This window comes from Gouania willdenowi, chromosome 7 (genome assembly GCF_900634775.1).
Source record: "Gouania willdenowi chromosome 7, fGouWil2.1, whole genome shotgun sequence".
Classification (NCBI taxonomy): Eukaryota; Metazoa; Chordata; class Actinopteri; order Blenniiformes; family Gobiesocidae; genus Gouania; species Gouania willdenowi.
Genome location: NC_041050.1, coordinates 5,147,140 through 5,163,329, shown reverse-complemented (window position 1 = coordinate 5,163,329; position 16,190 = coordinate 5,147,140). Strand labels below are relative to the sequence as shown.

The following is a 16,190-nucleotide window of genomic DNA, read 5'->3' as shown; positions in this document are numbered from 1 at the left end:
AAAGGTTTTGAAAAAAATTAAAAAAATCGATACTTATCGGGAGCATATCGATAATCGATTGTGTGGGAAAATATCGCGATATATCGCCGTATCGAGATATCGTCCCACTATTTACTGTATTTCTCTCAGGATTTAACGTAGAAAACCACTAGATGGTGCTAACAGGGGCCCCCAATGAAGCCAATGGGTAGAAGATTGCATAAATGAAGTAAAAAAATCTAAAAGGGGGGGACAGTAGTATCCTTATGAGTACGAAGGGTCTCAAGAGGCTTTATTTGAAATGTAGAAAAGAACTGCAGCATTACCTTCTGGTTTAATAGAGCTTGGACCACATGATTGGCCACCTGAAAATGACAAACATATATATGATGAACACGTTATCAAATATGGTTTCAATAACCATGCAATGTCACTCACCTCATCTAAGCATCTTTCGTAGGCCTCTCTCTGGCTCTCATTGGCCAACATTAGCGCAGAGTTCTCCGCCTGCCGAGTAAATAAACCAATAAACTTTTTAAAATTCATGTTGAATCGTTGGAAAGTTAGTGTTTGTTATTGTGCAGGGGCGAAAAAAATCCAAAAGCAATGGGAAAATAATCAAAATCAAGGCACAGGAAAAACATGTGTTAATAATGAAACTTCATTTGTAAAAGTATTTTTACACAGTACCAAAGCATATATGGTCGTGCTGTTAAAAGTGGAGCAGAAATGCACAAAATGCAACAAAAAAATGCAACATTTAATGTTATAATATTGTAAAATATTTTAATTAGCGTCATGTGCCCTTTAAAATTTAAAAATGTTCTCACCATGAAACCATTTTCTCCTTCTATTAGTAACTGGACTGAAGTCATAATAAATGACTGTTGCAAGTAAGATAATTAAATCCGTCTGAAGCGATGAGAAAATTATCATAACATGAGATTATCTCAATGTTTTGTTGTGACTTTTCTTGGATGAAATCACACAATGTGACCCAATCAGACAGCACCAGAAACCAGGCAAAGCCCCATTAAGTCGAGGCACTTTTTCTACTTTGTAAGTTGGACGTTTGCCATGTTTCAGGCAGTATTTAGACGATCACACACTGATAATGACAGACACGGCTGTAGCATGTGCCACATGTGGCCCAGAAAAAACCCTTTGAGGAGGAATAGTAATACAGACACTAAATGCACTGAAATGGGAATTAGACAGGAAATCTCACCCTTTCTACCTTTTTAACCTAAACTGGACATTTAACTGTTTATTTGCACTTTTTGGGGGATTTCTTAACAGGTTACAGATCTGCATACATATTTTTTTTTATTATTATGTATGTTTTCTAGCAGCTCTTCTGACTCCATTTTTATAAAGGTTTGCTTATTTGTCGTTGGCTGTGTTGTAAATGTCACACTCAGTACTATACACTACAAACTCAATGAGTATATACTGTCTACTATCTAATATTAGTATGATTAGGATGGTAACTGATCGCACTGAAGCATACTTCCAAGTTTCCCAAGATGCATTTGGAACCTACAACAACAAAAACCTGAATCACACTGAGGTTAAATATCTCTGTTGATTTTCCACCTTTGAAAGTTATGAAATCATTTTAAGTGAGAAAGTGACCAAGTAGAATATCAACATGTGCTCATTTGATCCATAAAACTCACGTAAACACATTTCATGCCGACATTTCTGAGATTTTCAGAGACCCTCCATTGTGATACTAACAAAACTTCCGATGAACTTCAAAACAAAAGCCCTGTTTAGAAAAAGGTTAAAAAACTCATGGAAGACAAGAAGAGATGCTTTTATTTTAAAAAGGAGATGTTTAATTTTTAGCTTGAAGCCCAGGACGATTTTATATTTTGCTCGCAATGCATCATGGGGTGGTTGAGTATGACTAAAAAATGTCCACATATATACAGGGGTGTCAAACTCATTTTAGTTCAGTCAAATACGGAGCAGTTTGATCTCAAGTGGGCAACATTATTGTGGCTTAATTTGCAATTCTACGTAAAATATGTAAGAAACTAACAAAATCCAAGCAATAAGTGGCAGATATCAGTCCCAACAGGGTCTTCACATTAAATTTCTTTGATTTTGTGACAAATTTCTATTTAATTAAGGGAGATTTTATCTAAGAATTTGAGGAAAAATTAAAGATTTTGTAAAAATTTGGGAATTTAGAATGTTCTTTTTTCAACAGTTTAACATTAAATATGTCTGCCATCATGTGATATAAGCCCCGGGAAAACTGTGAGCCCCTGCAAATGTTGTTGAGTTTCATCAACACAATGATTTATGTTTTCCCTGTCATTTTTACTTTCTCCAGCGGGCAGAATTGGATGCTCCAAAGGGCCGGATTTGGCCCTCGGGCCTTGAGTTTGACACATGTGATATAGTATACATCCGTGTATTTCTCACATGCTCAATCTTTTCATAATATTTCATGCGAACGCACTACATACTCATTTTGACATCAAGCTTAGTTTGAGTTGTATGATAGTATGACATTTCCAACATAGCCTGGGTTTAAAATCTGACCATGAGCCGGGAAATTGTTATAGGAATAAACAATACAGTTGATGTTCTTTCTTGTGTTCACAGAGAGATCAGACATGAGTGGCTTAGGTTTCCTCACCTCCAGCTCTCTGAGCCGGTCCATCAGCTCGCTGCTGTTGTCCTCCATGAAAGACTCCACATCGGCTTCCTCACCCTCCTCGTCCGTTCCAAAGTCTTCGTCGCACACTCTCTGCTCCGTCTCGTCAGACATTGTTCTCATCTGCATCACAGGATGGAGATAATACACTGTTAAAGCATTAAAGGAGCATTTAAAGTGATACGCAACCCATCACATAGAATTATAGCATAGATATGCACTGTAGATGATTTGATGATGGATGGTTACTGTGTCCTCAGGTGTTAAAATCACCAAACCCTGAGGGAAACACTGGGAGATTATTTCATTTCAGAACGTTTAATTATATTTCTAATCATCAGACGTGCAGCTAATGAACTATTTCCACTCCTTTGACTGGTCTGAGTGATCAGACATCATCCTCACACAGACAATGGTCTCATTTTGTGCAGCAAAGCAGAACAAAATCACCCCTAAGATACTAAAAATGCACAAAAGGATAAGAAAAAATGCACAAAACAAAAAACATACACAAAAACACTCCAAAAAATTACAAAAAATGCACAAAGGGACAACAAAAATAGACAAATAATTTTGATAAACACATAAAACAACTACAAATATACAGAAAAACAACAGAAAAACACACAAAAAGCCAAGAAAAATACAAAAAATGAATCCCAAAACACACAAAGGAACAACAGAAATACACAAATCTTCTCCATAAACACACAAAACACCAAGAAAAACACAAATCTTCTCACAAAACACACGACTAGGCACATAAGACGACTACAAATATACACATAAATAACAGAAAAGCACATAAATGACTTAAAAACACACAAAATAAGAACAGAAATACACACAAAACGACAACAAAAACCATGTTGATCTCAGACAATCATAACTTTTGGCCCCTGCTGTGATGAAAGTGCGCAGTCGCTGCATTATTAGCCTCTGCTTATCTCACATCTAGTTTCAGCTCATCTTCAGAGATCAGAAATCAACATCAACAAGTTTCACAAACACATAAAGCCACTACTTTTAATACCTACGACACATGGTAGATCAGCGCAGAGTAATCCCTCCATCCTCTATTGTTTTAGATGTATTCACATATTAGCCTCTGTGTCCACGAGCCTCAGCTCACACTGCAGCCACTCGCTCACTGAGTGATCTGTGTGTATGTGTGTGTGTGTGTGTGTGCTCTGTGTTGGGCAGATGGCTGAGCACCAGTCTGGAAGGCATGGCTCCAGGTGTGTGTCTGTGGTTTTCTCTCTCTCTCTCTGTGTGTGTGTGTGTGTGTGTGTGTGTGTGTGAGGCAGAGAGCAGCCAGCAGGACTAAAGGGGGAAGTAGGTGAGTTGACACAGACCCAGATCAGGCCAACACGTCTTAGGGACTCATTAGAACAGATGGGACGAGTCTGATTCTGTGGCTGGAGGCCAATAAGGAAGTCTGGCACACACTCCAGTTTCTACAACTCGGACAGGTAACACACGCACACACACACACACACACAAACCTCGAGGTATGTCTGATTGTTGTGGCCTACTATGATGGTTGATGTTTAGAGGCATTTTAGAAAAATTACATGAAAACTTTGGCTTTTTTAGACGCACTGTAAAAAAATAGAGAAAGGTGATATTTTTTATTTGTTATAAAATTAATATATTGGTCTACATTGGCATCTGTTTTTCCACATATATTGAAAAAACAATATATGCTGTTGTATTAAAAACAAATGTAGAACTTTTTTCCATCACTAATATTATTATTATTTAATTCCAATGTTTAACCCAAACCAAATTCCATTTCCAATTTGCACATTTGTTTAGTTTTTTTCTAATTTACGTACGTCCTACAGCCTTTATTTTACACTATTACCCCATGTTGGTATTTACTTTTGTTCTTACTCTCTGCTCTTCTATTGTGTTGCTGTAACATGCTAATTTCCCCTCTGGCGATCAATAAAGGTCTATTCTATTCTATTCTATTATATTCTATTAGATAGAGGCAAAAAGCCAATAAAGTAAATAAAAAAATTACCAGTACAATCTGCTCACTGTAAAAATACACTTTTGAGTTCTAATGTTTGACTACAGATTTTGGTTTCTCGTGAGGAACCTAACTGTGAGCTGTTTGCAGTTTGTGCGTGAACTGTGTTAAAGTGCACATATATTGTGTAACATGTGAGCAGAGCAGAAGTCAGCAGCAGAGCCCGAGGGAAGCTTCCCTAACACAACGTCACTGGGATCAATTGTTGCTTTTTGAAATAGTGATTTCATTCGTGTTAAAAACATTTATGGCTCAAACTACAAACAGCATCACGTGCTGAGAGGAAACACTACAGTGGAGAAGTGGCGAGCTAAACTTTTGGCAGAATATTTCCTTTCAAACTGTTACTGAAAGTGATTGTGGAATAAAAGATGTGGACTTTTATCCTGAATTTATAATAGTGATAAATGGCTTATCATGGCTGTAATGACAATGATTAATGCTTTATCTATGAGCGTCATTTATTGTGACATGTACTTTAAGTATTATTTCAACATTTCAATCAAAAGGAAAACATAAACTCAAAAAGAAAATATATACTTGGAGCAGGAATTGGCAACATGCGGCCCGGGGGCCACATGCGGTCATCAAGCTTATTTTGTGCGGCCCCCAAATTAAAAAAAAAAATACACAAAATGAATCAACAAAAATAAACAGAAATGACAGAGAACAATATACAAGACCAAAAAAAAAAAATCATCCAAAAACACATAAAACAACAAAAATGCACAGAAATATAAACAAAATGCAAAATATTAGAAGGAGGAAATGCAAATAGATCAATTTAGCAGACGTGATTTTCTAAAAATGCAATGAAATTATGGGGAGAGGAAGCGTTAGGAGCAACAATAGGTGACAAAGAGAACACGGAATCATACATACTTTTAATACTTATTTGGTAGTGTCAGAAAAAGTCTTTGATCAAGTGATATCACTCAGAGAACAATAGTCAGCAGAAAAAAACTGACCCCTTTATTATGAAAGAATGGGTTACAGACATTTTAACCTTAAACAGAGTTTTGCAATTGAATGAATACAATAAATAATTAAATTAGAAGACACTAAAATATAACCTTGAAACTAATAAAAACAATAAATAATAAAAACTAATTATACTTTTAAAGTGGCACATAACAAATCAAGTTCACTTCAGCTCTTTTTTTTTTTACTGTCAGTATTTAGTTCTCTTTGCTGCTGGACATAAGTGGTGGAGTGGAGTCTGGAATGGACTGATTGTATGAGATATTTTAGATATAATCCAATACGTTTTTTTTTTTTGCTGATATCGGATCGATTTTTTATATCAATATCAGATCAGTACACCCCTAATTAAAATAGCTATTTTTTTCTTCTTCTATTTCTCCATCTTTTCTTGACTTTATGTGCTGTTCTTCTTGTTTTCTCCACAGCACTGACTTTCGCACAGACTGCCTCATATATTGTGTTTATCCTGCTTTTATTCACAGTAGTTTGCTGTGTTTATTTACCTTTTCCACTAATGCCTCTAACAAGCTATTTTATAATAAAATCTATTGGCATGCACGGCCCGTTTTGCACTCTTTATTTTGTGATCCTCGATAATACGGCCTGGGAATCAAACCCTAAACATTGTGGCGATGAATGTTAATAACATAGAGCTCTGTTTAGGAAGCTGCAGAGTGAACAAACACTCTTTAATAAGACAGAGAACTAAACGAAACTCATCTTCTGTACTGGTCGGTGCCAAATCCCAGTTTACAATGGCACACGCAGCCACTCCAACAGCCAATGTAGAGCTTCCACTCCCCCTACCATGTAGACTGTGAGTGTCTGCCTGCTCAAAGGTTTAAAGTGGTGTATTAGCTCCATGAGCTCAGACATAGATGGCCTCTGTGTTCTTTTCTCTGGTCAGGATGCATTTACGGGAACGCTGCTGCACACTTGTGTGCACGTTCAGTCCTTGTAGACGAACTCAAAGTGTAGAAGCCATGATCGACTGGATGAATCTACGCGTATAATGGATGATGGATCAATGCGGCTCATCTCAGGATGGAAGCGGACACCGCCATCAGCGTGACCTTGTACACGGGAGTGGTTCTAAATACAGGCTTTCCACTAATGCACAATGAAGGCCATGAGTGCACAATGCACATGCACACACATCTATGAGTATGTGAATGTGTGTGTGTGTGTGTGTGTGTGTGTGTGTGTGTGTGTGTGAGCGCTTTGTAAAAAAAAAAAAAAAAACTGCTGCGTGGAGCAAAAGAAAACAAGAGCGATGCTAAATATAACAAGAAATCAAGGCTCTGCTTAAGTCGCTGTGGTTTCCTTTCAAGTGCAGAGTTAACGTTATTATAAAACGCTCACGCACACACACACACCACCAGAGAAAAGGCTTCAGAAGTGAGTTAGCTCCTCGTCTGCTGGAGTCTGAGCAACACGCTGGCCTTAATGAGCCAATCAGGGTGAATGTCTTTGTTTACATCAATAAGAGTTTGATCACATCTTCCAGGATTCTTCGTTTAACTTTAGAGTCCAGGCTTTTATAATAAAACTGTTGCCTTTAAGCCAGCGGTTCTCAACCTTTTTCTTGTCGTGACCATATTTTTACATCACAAATTTCTGGCGACCCCAGGGACTTTTCTTTCTCTAAATGTAGTTTTTGATCATGTTTGTGTTTCTTATACTACGTTACACAGAATAGCCAGAATATGTGCACAAAGTGACAAGGTGCACCAGCTCAGATGTTTTTATACTGCAATTACTGCAGAAAGTGAAAGTTTAGAATCGTTGTTAACATTGTGTGTGGTGTTTTAAACTGAAAAACAAAATAATAATAAAAATGAAGGATATCATTTAAAGCAGTCATTTTCTTTTCTTTTATTATTACTAGACATTTCAGGCGACCCCATTTTATTTCTATGCGACCCCAAGGTTGAAAAACACTGCTTTAAGGTTTCAATATTTGGGTTACTCATTTATGACTGAGTATGAAGGTACGATAGACTACTACTCAGCATGTTTGGCAGGATTTGGGGACGTTTCAAAGCCTGTAATGACGTCTGATTAGGGGAGGAAACGATGAAACGGAAACAAAACTGAAAAGAATAAACTGCCGTGGAAATGAGTCAAACTCCTAATCAGACCTAATCTAGTCAGAACTACACTAATTCAGATTAACCGCAGTCATAAACTAGGACTAAATACACACAAAGGCAGGTGACAAAGACTAAAACGCATTTGTTCTGAAAAATGTATTCAGAGTATGAATGTTAAGGTTTCATTTATCCAGACGACTTTTTCTCAGGAAATTTACTTTGAAATTTACTTTGATCTCCTGACACTTTTCGACTGCCAACTGTCAGTCTTCCGCAGAGGCATCTACTGATCGCTTTCATGTGTCTCATGAGGACACATGAGAAAAAACATGACCATCTGGCGACAGGGGGCGTGGCCAGCCTGAGAGAACTCTCAAGGACACATAAAAGCGATCAGTAGATGCCTCTGAGGAAGACTGAGAGTTGGCAGTCGAAACATGTCAGGAGATCAAAGTAAATTTCCTGAAAAAAGTTTTCTAAATAAATAGAACCGTAACATATTATTTAAAAAAAAGAAGACAAAATGAACTTGCTGGAATTATTTATTCAGACTATGGTTTGTATAAATTCTAGGTGGGTCCACGCTATTGTAAAAGGGGAGGGACATGATATTTAATGAGCAAATAATTTTTTTTCCTTTCATCGACTAACAAAATTCTAGATACATTCAGCTGTTGAAATAATAAAAAAAATATTCTAATGACTACAAACTGTCATTTTTGTCCGAGAACTGGGTCAGTCACTGGTGTTACTGGTAATGCCTGCAGTGCATACTTTTTTAAACAAAACCTTTTTAAATAAACCACATTTGAATGAGAGGAAAGCAGAGAGTTGACGGCCATTGTGAGCTCAGAGATTCTTTCAGTCGCTCTGTAAACAAAGTGCAGCAGCGTTTCAATCACGTCTCAATCCCTTCATTCTGTTCACTAAACACCAGGATCATGTGTTGGCCTCGTAGCTCAGAGCATGTCTCTCTTTTGTTCCTAAACGGATACCTGTGCATGTTAAACCTGACCCGCGACTCGACACCACCTCGCAGCTGTAAATAAAGCGAGAGGCGTCCTTTTAAAGCTCATTAGCCTTCAGCGACGGCTGCAAAAGGTCACGTGTGACTTTTCACGAGTGCTCGATAACGCAGCAAAACGCAGAATGAGTCGTCCTCAGCAAACGAGGAAATGAAACAGAGAAGTGGAACCAAAAGCTACTAACCCACATTTGACAGCAAATTACGGCCAACGGACGAAAGAAAGACAGAATAGTTGTTGGTCACGTGTGACACTACAGTTTAAATTCTAAAGTTTCAGACATAAAAAAATAAGTTTTCTAAACATCATGGAGACAACCAGTAGTGCACGGACACATGCAAAACCTGAATTTTTTATTTATTTTTTTAATTTATTAAAACCTGAAACGTAATAACTGGTTAATAATGTAACAAGATGCGCAGCCTAAATCATAAAAACTTTTTTATATATATAAACTATCATAAATGTCAAGGTTCTCCAAAATGCTCTAATAATATACATAAATACTCTATATACACGCAAACACACATTTACATATGTGTATGATAATTAAATTATTACACTAATAAAGGAAAATATTTTTGCCTGTGCCATAATGTAATAACTTGTTACATTTTGGGCAAAAAGTTTTTACGTTTTGTTACATTATTGACGTGATTACATTTCAGGTTTTATCACATTTAAAAAAATTAAAAAAATTCGGGTCATTGTTACATATCGGGCGCGAACAAGGCACAAAGAAAGAAAAAATGATGTTATATCCTCTAAAACGGTGATTCTTAACCTGGGGGCAGGAGTCAAGACACAAAAAATAAATGTCCCTGATGAACTTAGTTTATTAAAAGACAAATTATGATATCAATGTTCATTTTGATTTTCAAACATTAAGCAAATCAAAAACTCAGCCCAGGTTTTTGTGTGTCTGAATAAATTATATGGCTTTGTTTTCAAGAAATCATACCTTATTTTTCCAATCACAAATCGTTTGGTGAATGCACTGATGAAGTTCAGTGCTTTTAATAGGATCAATAAAAAAAAACCTCAATCACTTGTTGCAATAATGCCGCCGTGAACTATTTTGCATCGGTTCAACTGTTTGGTCCAATAAATACAAAGAATGCTCACACGTTTGGTAAACCCTCACCTGTGAGTTCAGCTCTCGTAATGGTCCTTTAAGAGGCGCCAGTTGCTCATCAGGAACCTCCGTCTCCCAGCAGCAAAACCATTGAAGCTGAAGCAGAAAAACACACGTGTGCATCACCGTCTCATCCCTTTATCATCACAGTCAGTGTGAGATCCAAAACTCATCACAACTCAAATCATCTCAAACTGGTTTCTGAGTTCACTCCAGACACCTGATCTCCACACAATGTAGACATTTTAATGCAACATGTCAGATGAAGGTTTCCAGCACCTTGGTAGATCTAATGATGGACCTTAAGAGATACATTTTGTGCTCCTAAACAGGGAAATATTAGTTTTTAAAGAAAGGGCTGTTGATTTGACCCAATTTTATTGAAATTGTGCATATTAGAACAAAATAGAATAGAGTTTTTTGCCGTATGTACAAGTTAAAAAAAAAAAAACAAGCACAATGGAATTCTTGTACATGTCCCTGAGTCAGATTGGTAAAAAAAAAAATAAAAAAAAAATCAACAAATCAGCCAAAACAGTATAACAGTAGAAGGTGCAAAAAAGGATAAAAGAGAAATAAATGAATAAATGAATAAATAAATAAATAAATAAATAAATAGATAACTAAATAAATAAATAAATAAATAAATAAATAAATTAATTAATTAATTAATTAATAAATAAATAAAGAAATAAATAAAACCTCTTATTCTAAAACAATATTTAAAAATTATCTATATATTCTAAAATAAAAACTTTTATTTAATTTTTAAAAAAATATCTAAATATTTTAAAATGTAACCTTTAATTCTTTAAAAAATGAAATAATTATCTAAATATTCCAAAATATAACCTTTTATTCTAAAAAGTGTTGACAATATATCTAAATATTCTAAAATATAACCTTTTATTCTAAAAAAAAAAAAAAAGGTTATTTAATTTTTTCCAGTGTTTCTCTTTTAAATTCACAAACTTCCTTTATTCTGGAAGCAAACAGGAAACCAGGAACCTTTGGGAGATACCAACGCTCAGCAGACCCCCCCCAAAATCACTACCGCCTCCCCCCATCTTCTCTTTCATCTCTGAGTCACTGTGGAGTGTAATGAAAGAAAGGAGGATGAATAATTCAGCAGATGCAGTGTTGAAGAACCCCTCCCTCATTTATTTCTCTCTGATAAAGCAGGACGTTACATGTCTAGTGCCACGCGTGGATCTTTTCACTGGGATTCCCCTTCACCAGCATTCCCAGCTAGTCACATTCCCAGTCTGCTAAATGGGAGACGGTTCCCTGGGCCGACCTGGTTTCTCGTCACTTGTTAGGGCAGGAAAACATTCCTGATCTGTTCAGTGCCACTGAAATGAGATTATAGGTGTAGAGCATCTGTGCTCCCAATCTGGGTTTAATAATGAAGCAGGAGCAGATCAGCTGCTCAGACCCAGTCCTTCTCCTCTTAGCTCCACCTGGTCCTCAGGGAGGAAACGCGAGCCGACCTGTGATCCGTGTCAGAAACACAAAGACCTACGATCCAAGAGGCCACAATTAAACACAATAGACCTTTCAATGAAGAACCAGCAACGAAACACCAGCAGAGACGATGACACAACGTACTCATCGGTTTATTTTTAAAGTGGCTTTTTAACCAAACGTTTGCCTCCAGTTTAGGTAAAAGTAATTACTCTGTGGCAGGGTTGGGGTCAATTATAATTGTAATTGATAACTAATCACAATTTATGATGTAATTATACAAAAATTGTCAATTACAATTTCACAAACCTGGGGGACCATGTTATAGTTCTATGGCTTACACATACATAGTTAATAATTTTTCAAATATGTTTCAGATCAACCCACTACCTGTCAGTTCCATTGAGGATCATATATATATATATTTATGTCCATGCTAAATATAATAAAACCAATATTTTCATTGATAAGGAAACCTAATAAGGTAACCAAGAGATGAGAAACAAATTAGATGATAGATAATAATTTTTATTGTGTTTTTCAGCTGATTTAAGACATGGGTCAAAACTGATGAGATGTTAACAGAAAGCTAACACAACATGAAGGTTATGTTTTATTAGGTTATTAATTAAAGGTTAAGTAATTGTGATTAATTGAATTTAACATTAGTAATTAAGAATGTAATTGTAATTAACTTTCAGGGTAAAAATAACAGTTGTAATTTTAATTGTAATGCTGGTCACCGTAATCATAATTGAGTTGTAAATGAATATGGATAATTGAAGGCGTAACTGTCATTGAAAAATGTAATCGACCCAAACACTGTGAGATCTGCACCAAGCAGCACCAGCAGCACCACCAGCAGCAGCAGCACCAGCACCAGTAGCAGCAGCAGCAGCAGCAGCACCAGCACCACCAGCACCAGCAGCAGCAGCAGGTCCTTTAGGTTCAGCGAGTGGTTAAAGAATCAGACAGGTTTAACTAGCACACCTCACACATACTGGATTAGATGGCGATTTGGGGACTTTAGACGCTGAGTCAACACCTCCGTGTGTTTTGCGTTCCTCAAACCATTTTGTAAATAAATCATGCTTTGTGAAATGGAGAAATTACTGCCATCAGGAGAACCATCAGGGAATGAATGAATCGGTCCTATAGTAACTATATTTTTAAATCCATGGAACTGTATAAGATTGGCTGGAATTGGACAATCTGCAGCTTGATTCACACACCTAGATAACGCAATGAGAAGCTAATAGGAACGTTAGCTAGATAGCATTCTGACTAAGCGTTTTGAGCATGCGTCACTTTTTCACTCTCTTGCATTTAAACGTGTGATATTGTCTCAATACATGTTGGTGAGGATTTAGTCTGTGTCATAAAGGAAGGAACAATTTATTTTCCAGCACTTTACAGCAGAATGAACCAGTCAGCGGCTTCACTGTGGAACAGACGACTTATCGAGTGAGATTCAATAAATCAATTGATGAGCTGATGCTGGGAAAGGGAGAAAGAAGCTAAAATACAACCTAAACAGGCTTTGTTGTGACCAGAACGCATTTAGTTCATCATTCAAAAAGTGACAAAGAAAAGACACGACTTGTCTTGAAGCTGGGACAAATGAAGAATTAGACGAAGACGAGAAACTGATGGCTTTGTAATAATAATAGCGCGAGTAGTCGCTCACTGAAGCCTGGAGGCTGAGAAACTGGTGAAACATGAAGATAAATTAACTTTGAGGTTTGCTGCGACGCTGTCGATGAAGATCAGTCCATGTTTAACTGAAATCATTACTCGGAGGTTAAAAGTGGTGAGAAATCAAAGAAATGCAAACGCTTTGATATATTTACAGCTGACCCCAGTAGAAGAGGATCAGATCTCATAAATACGTCAAGAGGGATTTTAAGGTAATTACTAGTTTGTTTTTTTTTTGCTTTAAAGTCAAACTGCAGCGTTTCTGGCTGTATGCAAACAATGTACTTACATACTGCATAGTGCCCATTAAACCACTAGGGGAACCAAAGTCTGAGGAGGATGAAATGTAGCAGTCTTAAGAACAAAATATCTAATATAACAAGCTGTGGGTTTGTGTTTATGAGTCGTGTTCTAGCTCTCGAAGTTTTGAATAAATATTTTCTAACACTCAATAAGTGTTTTAGTGTGTTTTCCCAGACTCAGGCCCAACAAGCAGAAATATTTATTGGTATAATATCTTGATTTGGCTCTAGAAGTCAATTGGAAACGCTTTGAATCCGGACAAAATATTCGTTCCATATCAGTGGTTCTGAACCTTATTGGAGGTACTGAACCCTGCAGGCTTCATCAGTGCATTCACTGAACAGAACCATTCATAATTGGATAAATAAAATATGATTTCTTCCAAACGTAGGTTTGAATTCTATTCAGCCACACACGTAAGTCTGGGACAATTTTTTTTGTTTTTTAAGAAAATGTATCTAGTGTAACATGTTTTTAATGTGTGTGTCTGAGATTGACTCAACGAAGCCCTGAGATTCGATCAAATACCCTTATTCATCAACATCATGAGGATTGTAGTTTTCCTTGTATGGATCATTTCAAAACATTTTCAGGACATCCCACGCATTTTGGTCTCAATTTTTTTAAAGTTTTTTTTACCAATTGTTCCATGATTATTAAAATACATCACATAGGAAACTGAAATTTGGTATCGTAATAAAGCTCCAGCTACTCTCTCAGAAAACACAAAACAATCTGCTATACTGTACATCCATGTGGTGGACATGTCAGCCCTTAATAAGTTTGTCAGGGTTTGGGTCTGGAACATGCCTGGGTCTTCAGTAAACAACTTTTCATTTGATCAGCTTTGAGTTATATACATAGCGTTCACATCACTAATTATTACTCACATATACTGTATGCATTGGTTCTTGGGTGATAGTCTCTTGAAATCTGAAAAAAAACTTTTTTTTTTACTATTTTCATTGGCCCATAACTGCATCTGATCTGTTTTAATGTATAGTATAAAGGTCTTCCTCTGTCTTTTATAATAATTTATTGAACGAAGTGTGTGGGCCATTTCTTGAAATAACATGGAATGACGCTTGACGCGTATTTTTTTGTGGCTCAAGTTGAGATATTTTATTTTAAAGAAAAATTCTAATGTCTGTAGCCTGACTCGTTGTTATAAGGAAGCAGTTTGGGGAACATTTTATGGTGAAAACATCACCAAAAAATGCAATCTTTGTAAGTTGTGTGAGCTTCTGAAACAGCATTTTGCATATAGTGACGTCACAAAGCTAAAAAAGAACTCTAAGAATAAAAGGGAGATCATTTACTGATTGATAAATTTGGTGGTTTGGTGAAACGCTGCAGAAGAAGAAGAAAGGATGCGATCAAAGGTGTTGAACTAAAACCAGAATCGCGGTGTTTATGGGGTAAGTGAAACCTACGATGGAGGTCGTGCGCTGACAAATCTTGGTAAATCCTCGTGGTTTGGTGAAACGCTGCAGACGAAGACGAGTCAATGAGATTCATGAAAGGAGGGCAGAGACGACGCGGAGGGGGAGGAAAAGCTCAAAGACGGCTGACGGAGGCAGAGCGGAGAGGAGGAAGTGCAGGAAAGCTCCTTAAATCATGTCAGTCTCACTCTCAGGGATTTGGCATCGCGGCGGCTGTCTGAGGAGACGTCCTCCCATCCACCAATCAGAGGGCAGCTCTCTCTGTGGAGGCGTAAACAATGTGATCAAAAATCCAAATCCTCCTTTTGGTGAGAAAAAACAGGCATAACTCGCCAAAAAATAAAGAAAAGTGGGTCAAAGTGTGTGTGTGTGTGTGTGTGTTTGTGTGGTTGATAAAGACGTGGATTGATATCAAAGATGAGCAGAGACAGAAACAGGCTCTGCTGAGGCTCCCTCAGCGTTTCCTATCTGATGATTGGCTTCATGAACCGAGACAAATCGCACACAAGCAATATTTGGGTGGAGGAGGAGGAGGAGGAGGTGATGGAGTGGGGGAGGGGAGCTATACCTTCTCTCCCTAAAAAAAGAGGCTGAGAGGAAGGAATCAAACCTGAGGGCAGGGACCGCTCTGAGGAACCAGAGCTAGGTCAGTCCTGGACCCACAGAGGAAGAAACTCGGAAGTCAAACGCGTCGACAACGTTTTCTGTTGTTGGAACCACAACAGAAGCACGATGCGTGTGAAATTAAGCTTTTACATGGAAACACAAAAGAGTCGTTGGACACGTGTCGTCTTTGTCAGTGAACGAAGAAGCTTCACAGTGTGAAAAAAATCCTCCTCAAACCTCTGAGTCAGTACTGCTGTGAAGGTCACCTCAAAGACAACAAAATACACCAAAATGTACATTAGGGTGACCATATTTTCACTTCCAATAAAGAGGACACGTGGGCCGACCTCTGCATACTCAGTGTACTCGACGTTTTCTTGAATCTATCGTGTAACGGCAAAATACAATATAATAAATAAATAGGTTGTTATTGTCATTAAGGTTTAAAAAATAAATTCTCTCTTTATAACAAAGACTTAAAAACAATCTGAAATCTGTGGCGGCTCAAGTCAATCACCTTTATTTTGCACTTTAAGGATCTCATATACTGTATACCTCCTCAAAATCTCTCAATCATTGACACAATATGAGAAACATCTCCTCCTACAAATTAAAACTATAACAAGGAATTCAAGGCTTACAAAACAGTAAATAATAATCAAATATACACTTCAATAATAAACCTTTTCAATTAAATCCACCGCTATTTGGTCTCTATTTTACTCTTGGACATTGGTCATCTTTCTCTTTTCCTC

General features: G+C 37.1%; 1 protein-coding gene across 3 annotated transcripts in view; it reads right to left on the bottom strand.

The window, feature by feature from the left end:
- Window positions 1-16,190, bottom strand: part of nckap5l (NCK-associated protein 5-like) — a 55,900-nt gene that overhangs the window by 13,738 nt on the left and 25,972 nt on the right. For 2 of the 3 annotated variants that reach the window (XM_028453717.1, XM_028453718.1), the window contains exons 2-5: window positions 9,935-10,021; window positions 2,633-2,773; window positions 418-486; window positions 306-344 (exon numbers count right to left, since the gene is read on the bottom strand). In XM_028453717.1, the coding sequence (XP_028309518.1) occupies window positions 306-344; window positions 418-486; window positions 2,633-2,773 (249 nt within the window). In that variant the 5' untranslated portion in view covers window positions 9,935-10,021. The remainder of the gene's footprint in view (window positions 1-305; window positions 345-417; window positions 487-2,632; window positions 2,774-9,934; window positions 10,022-16,190) is intronic. The other variant, XM_028453719.1, reaches the window with a different exon arrangement.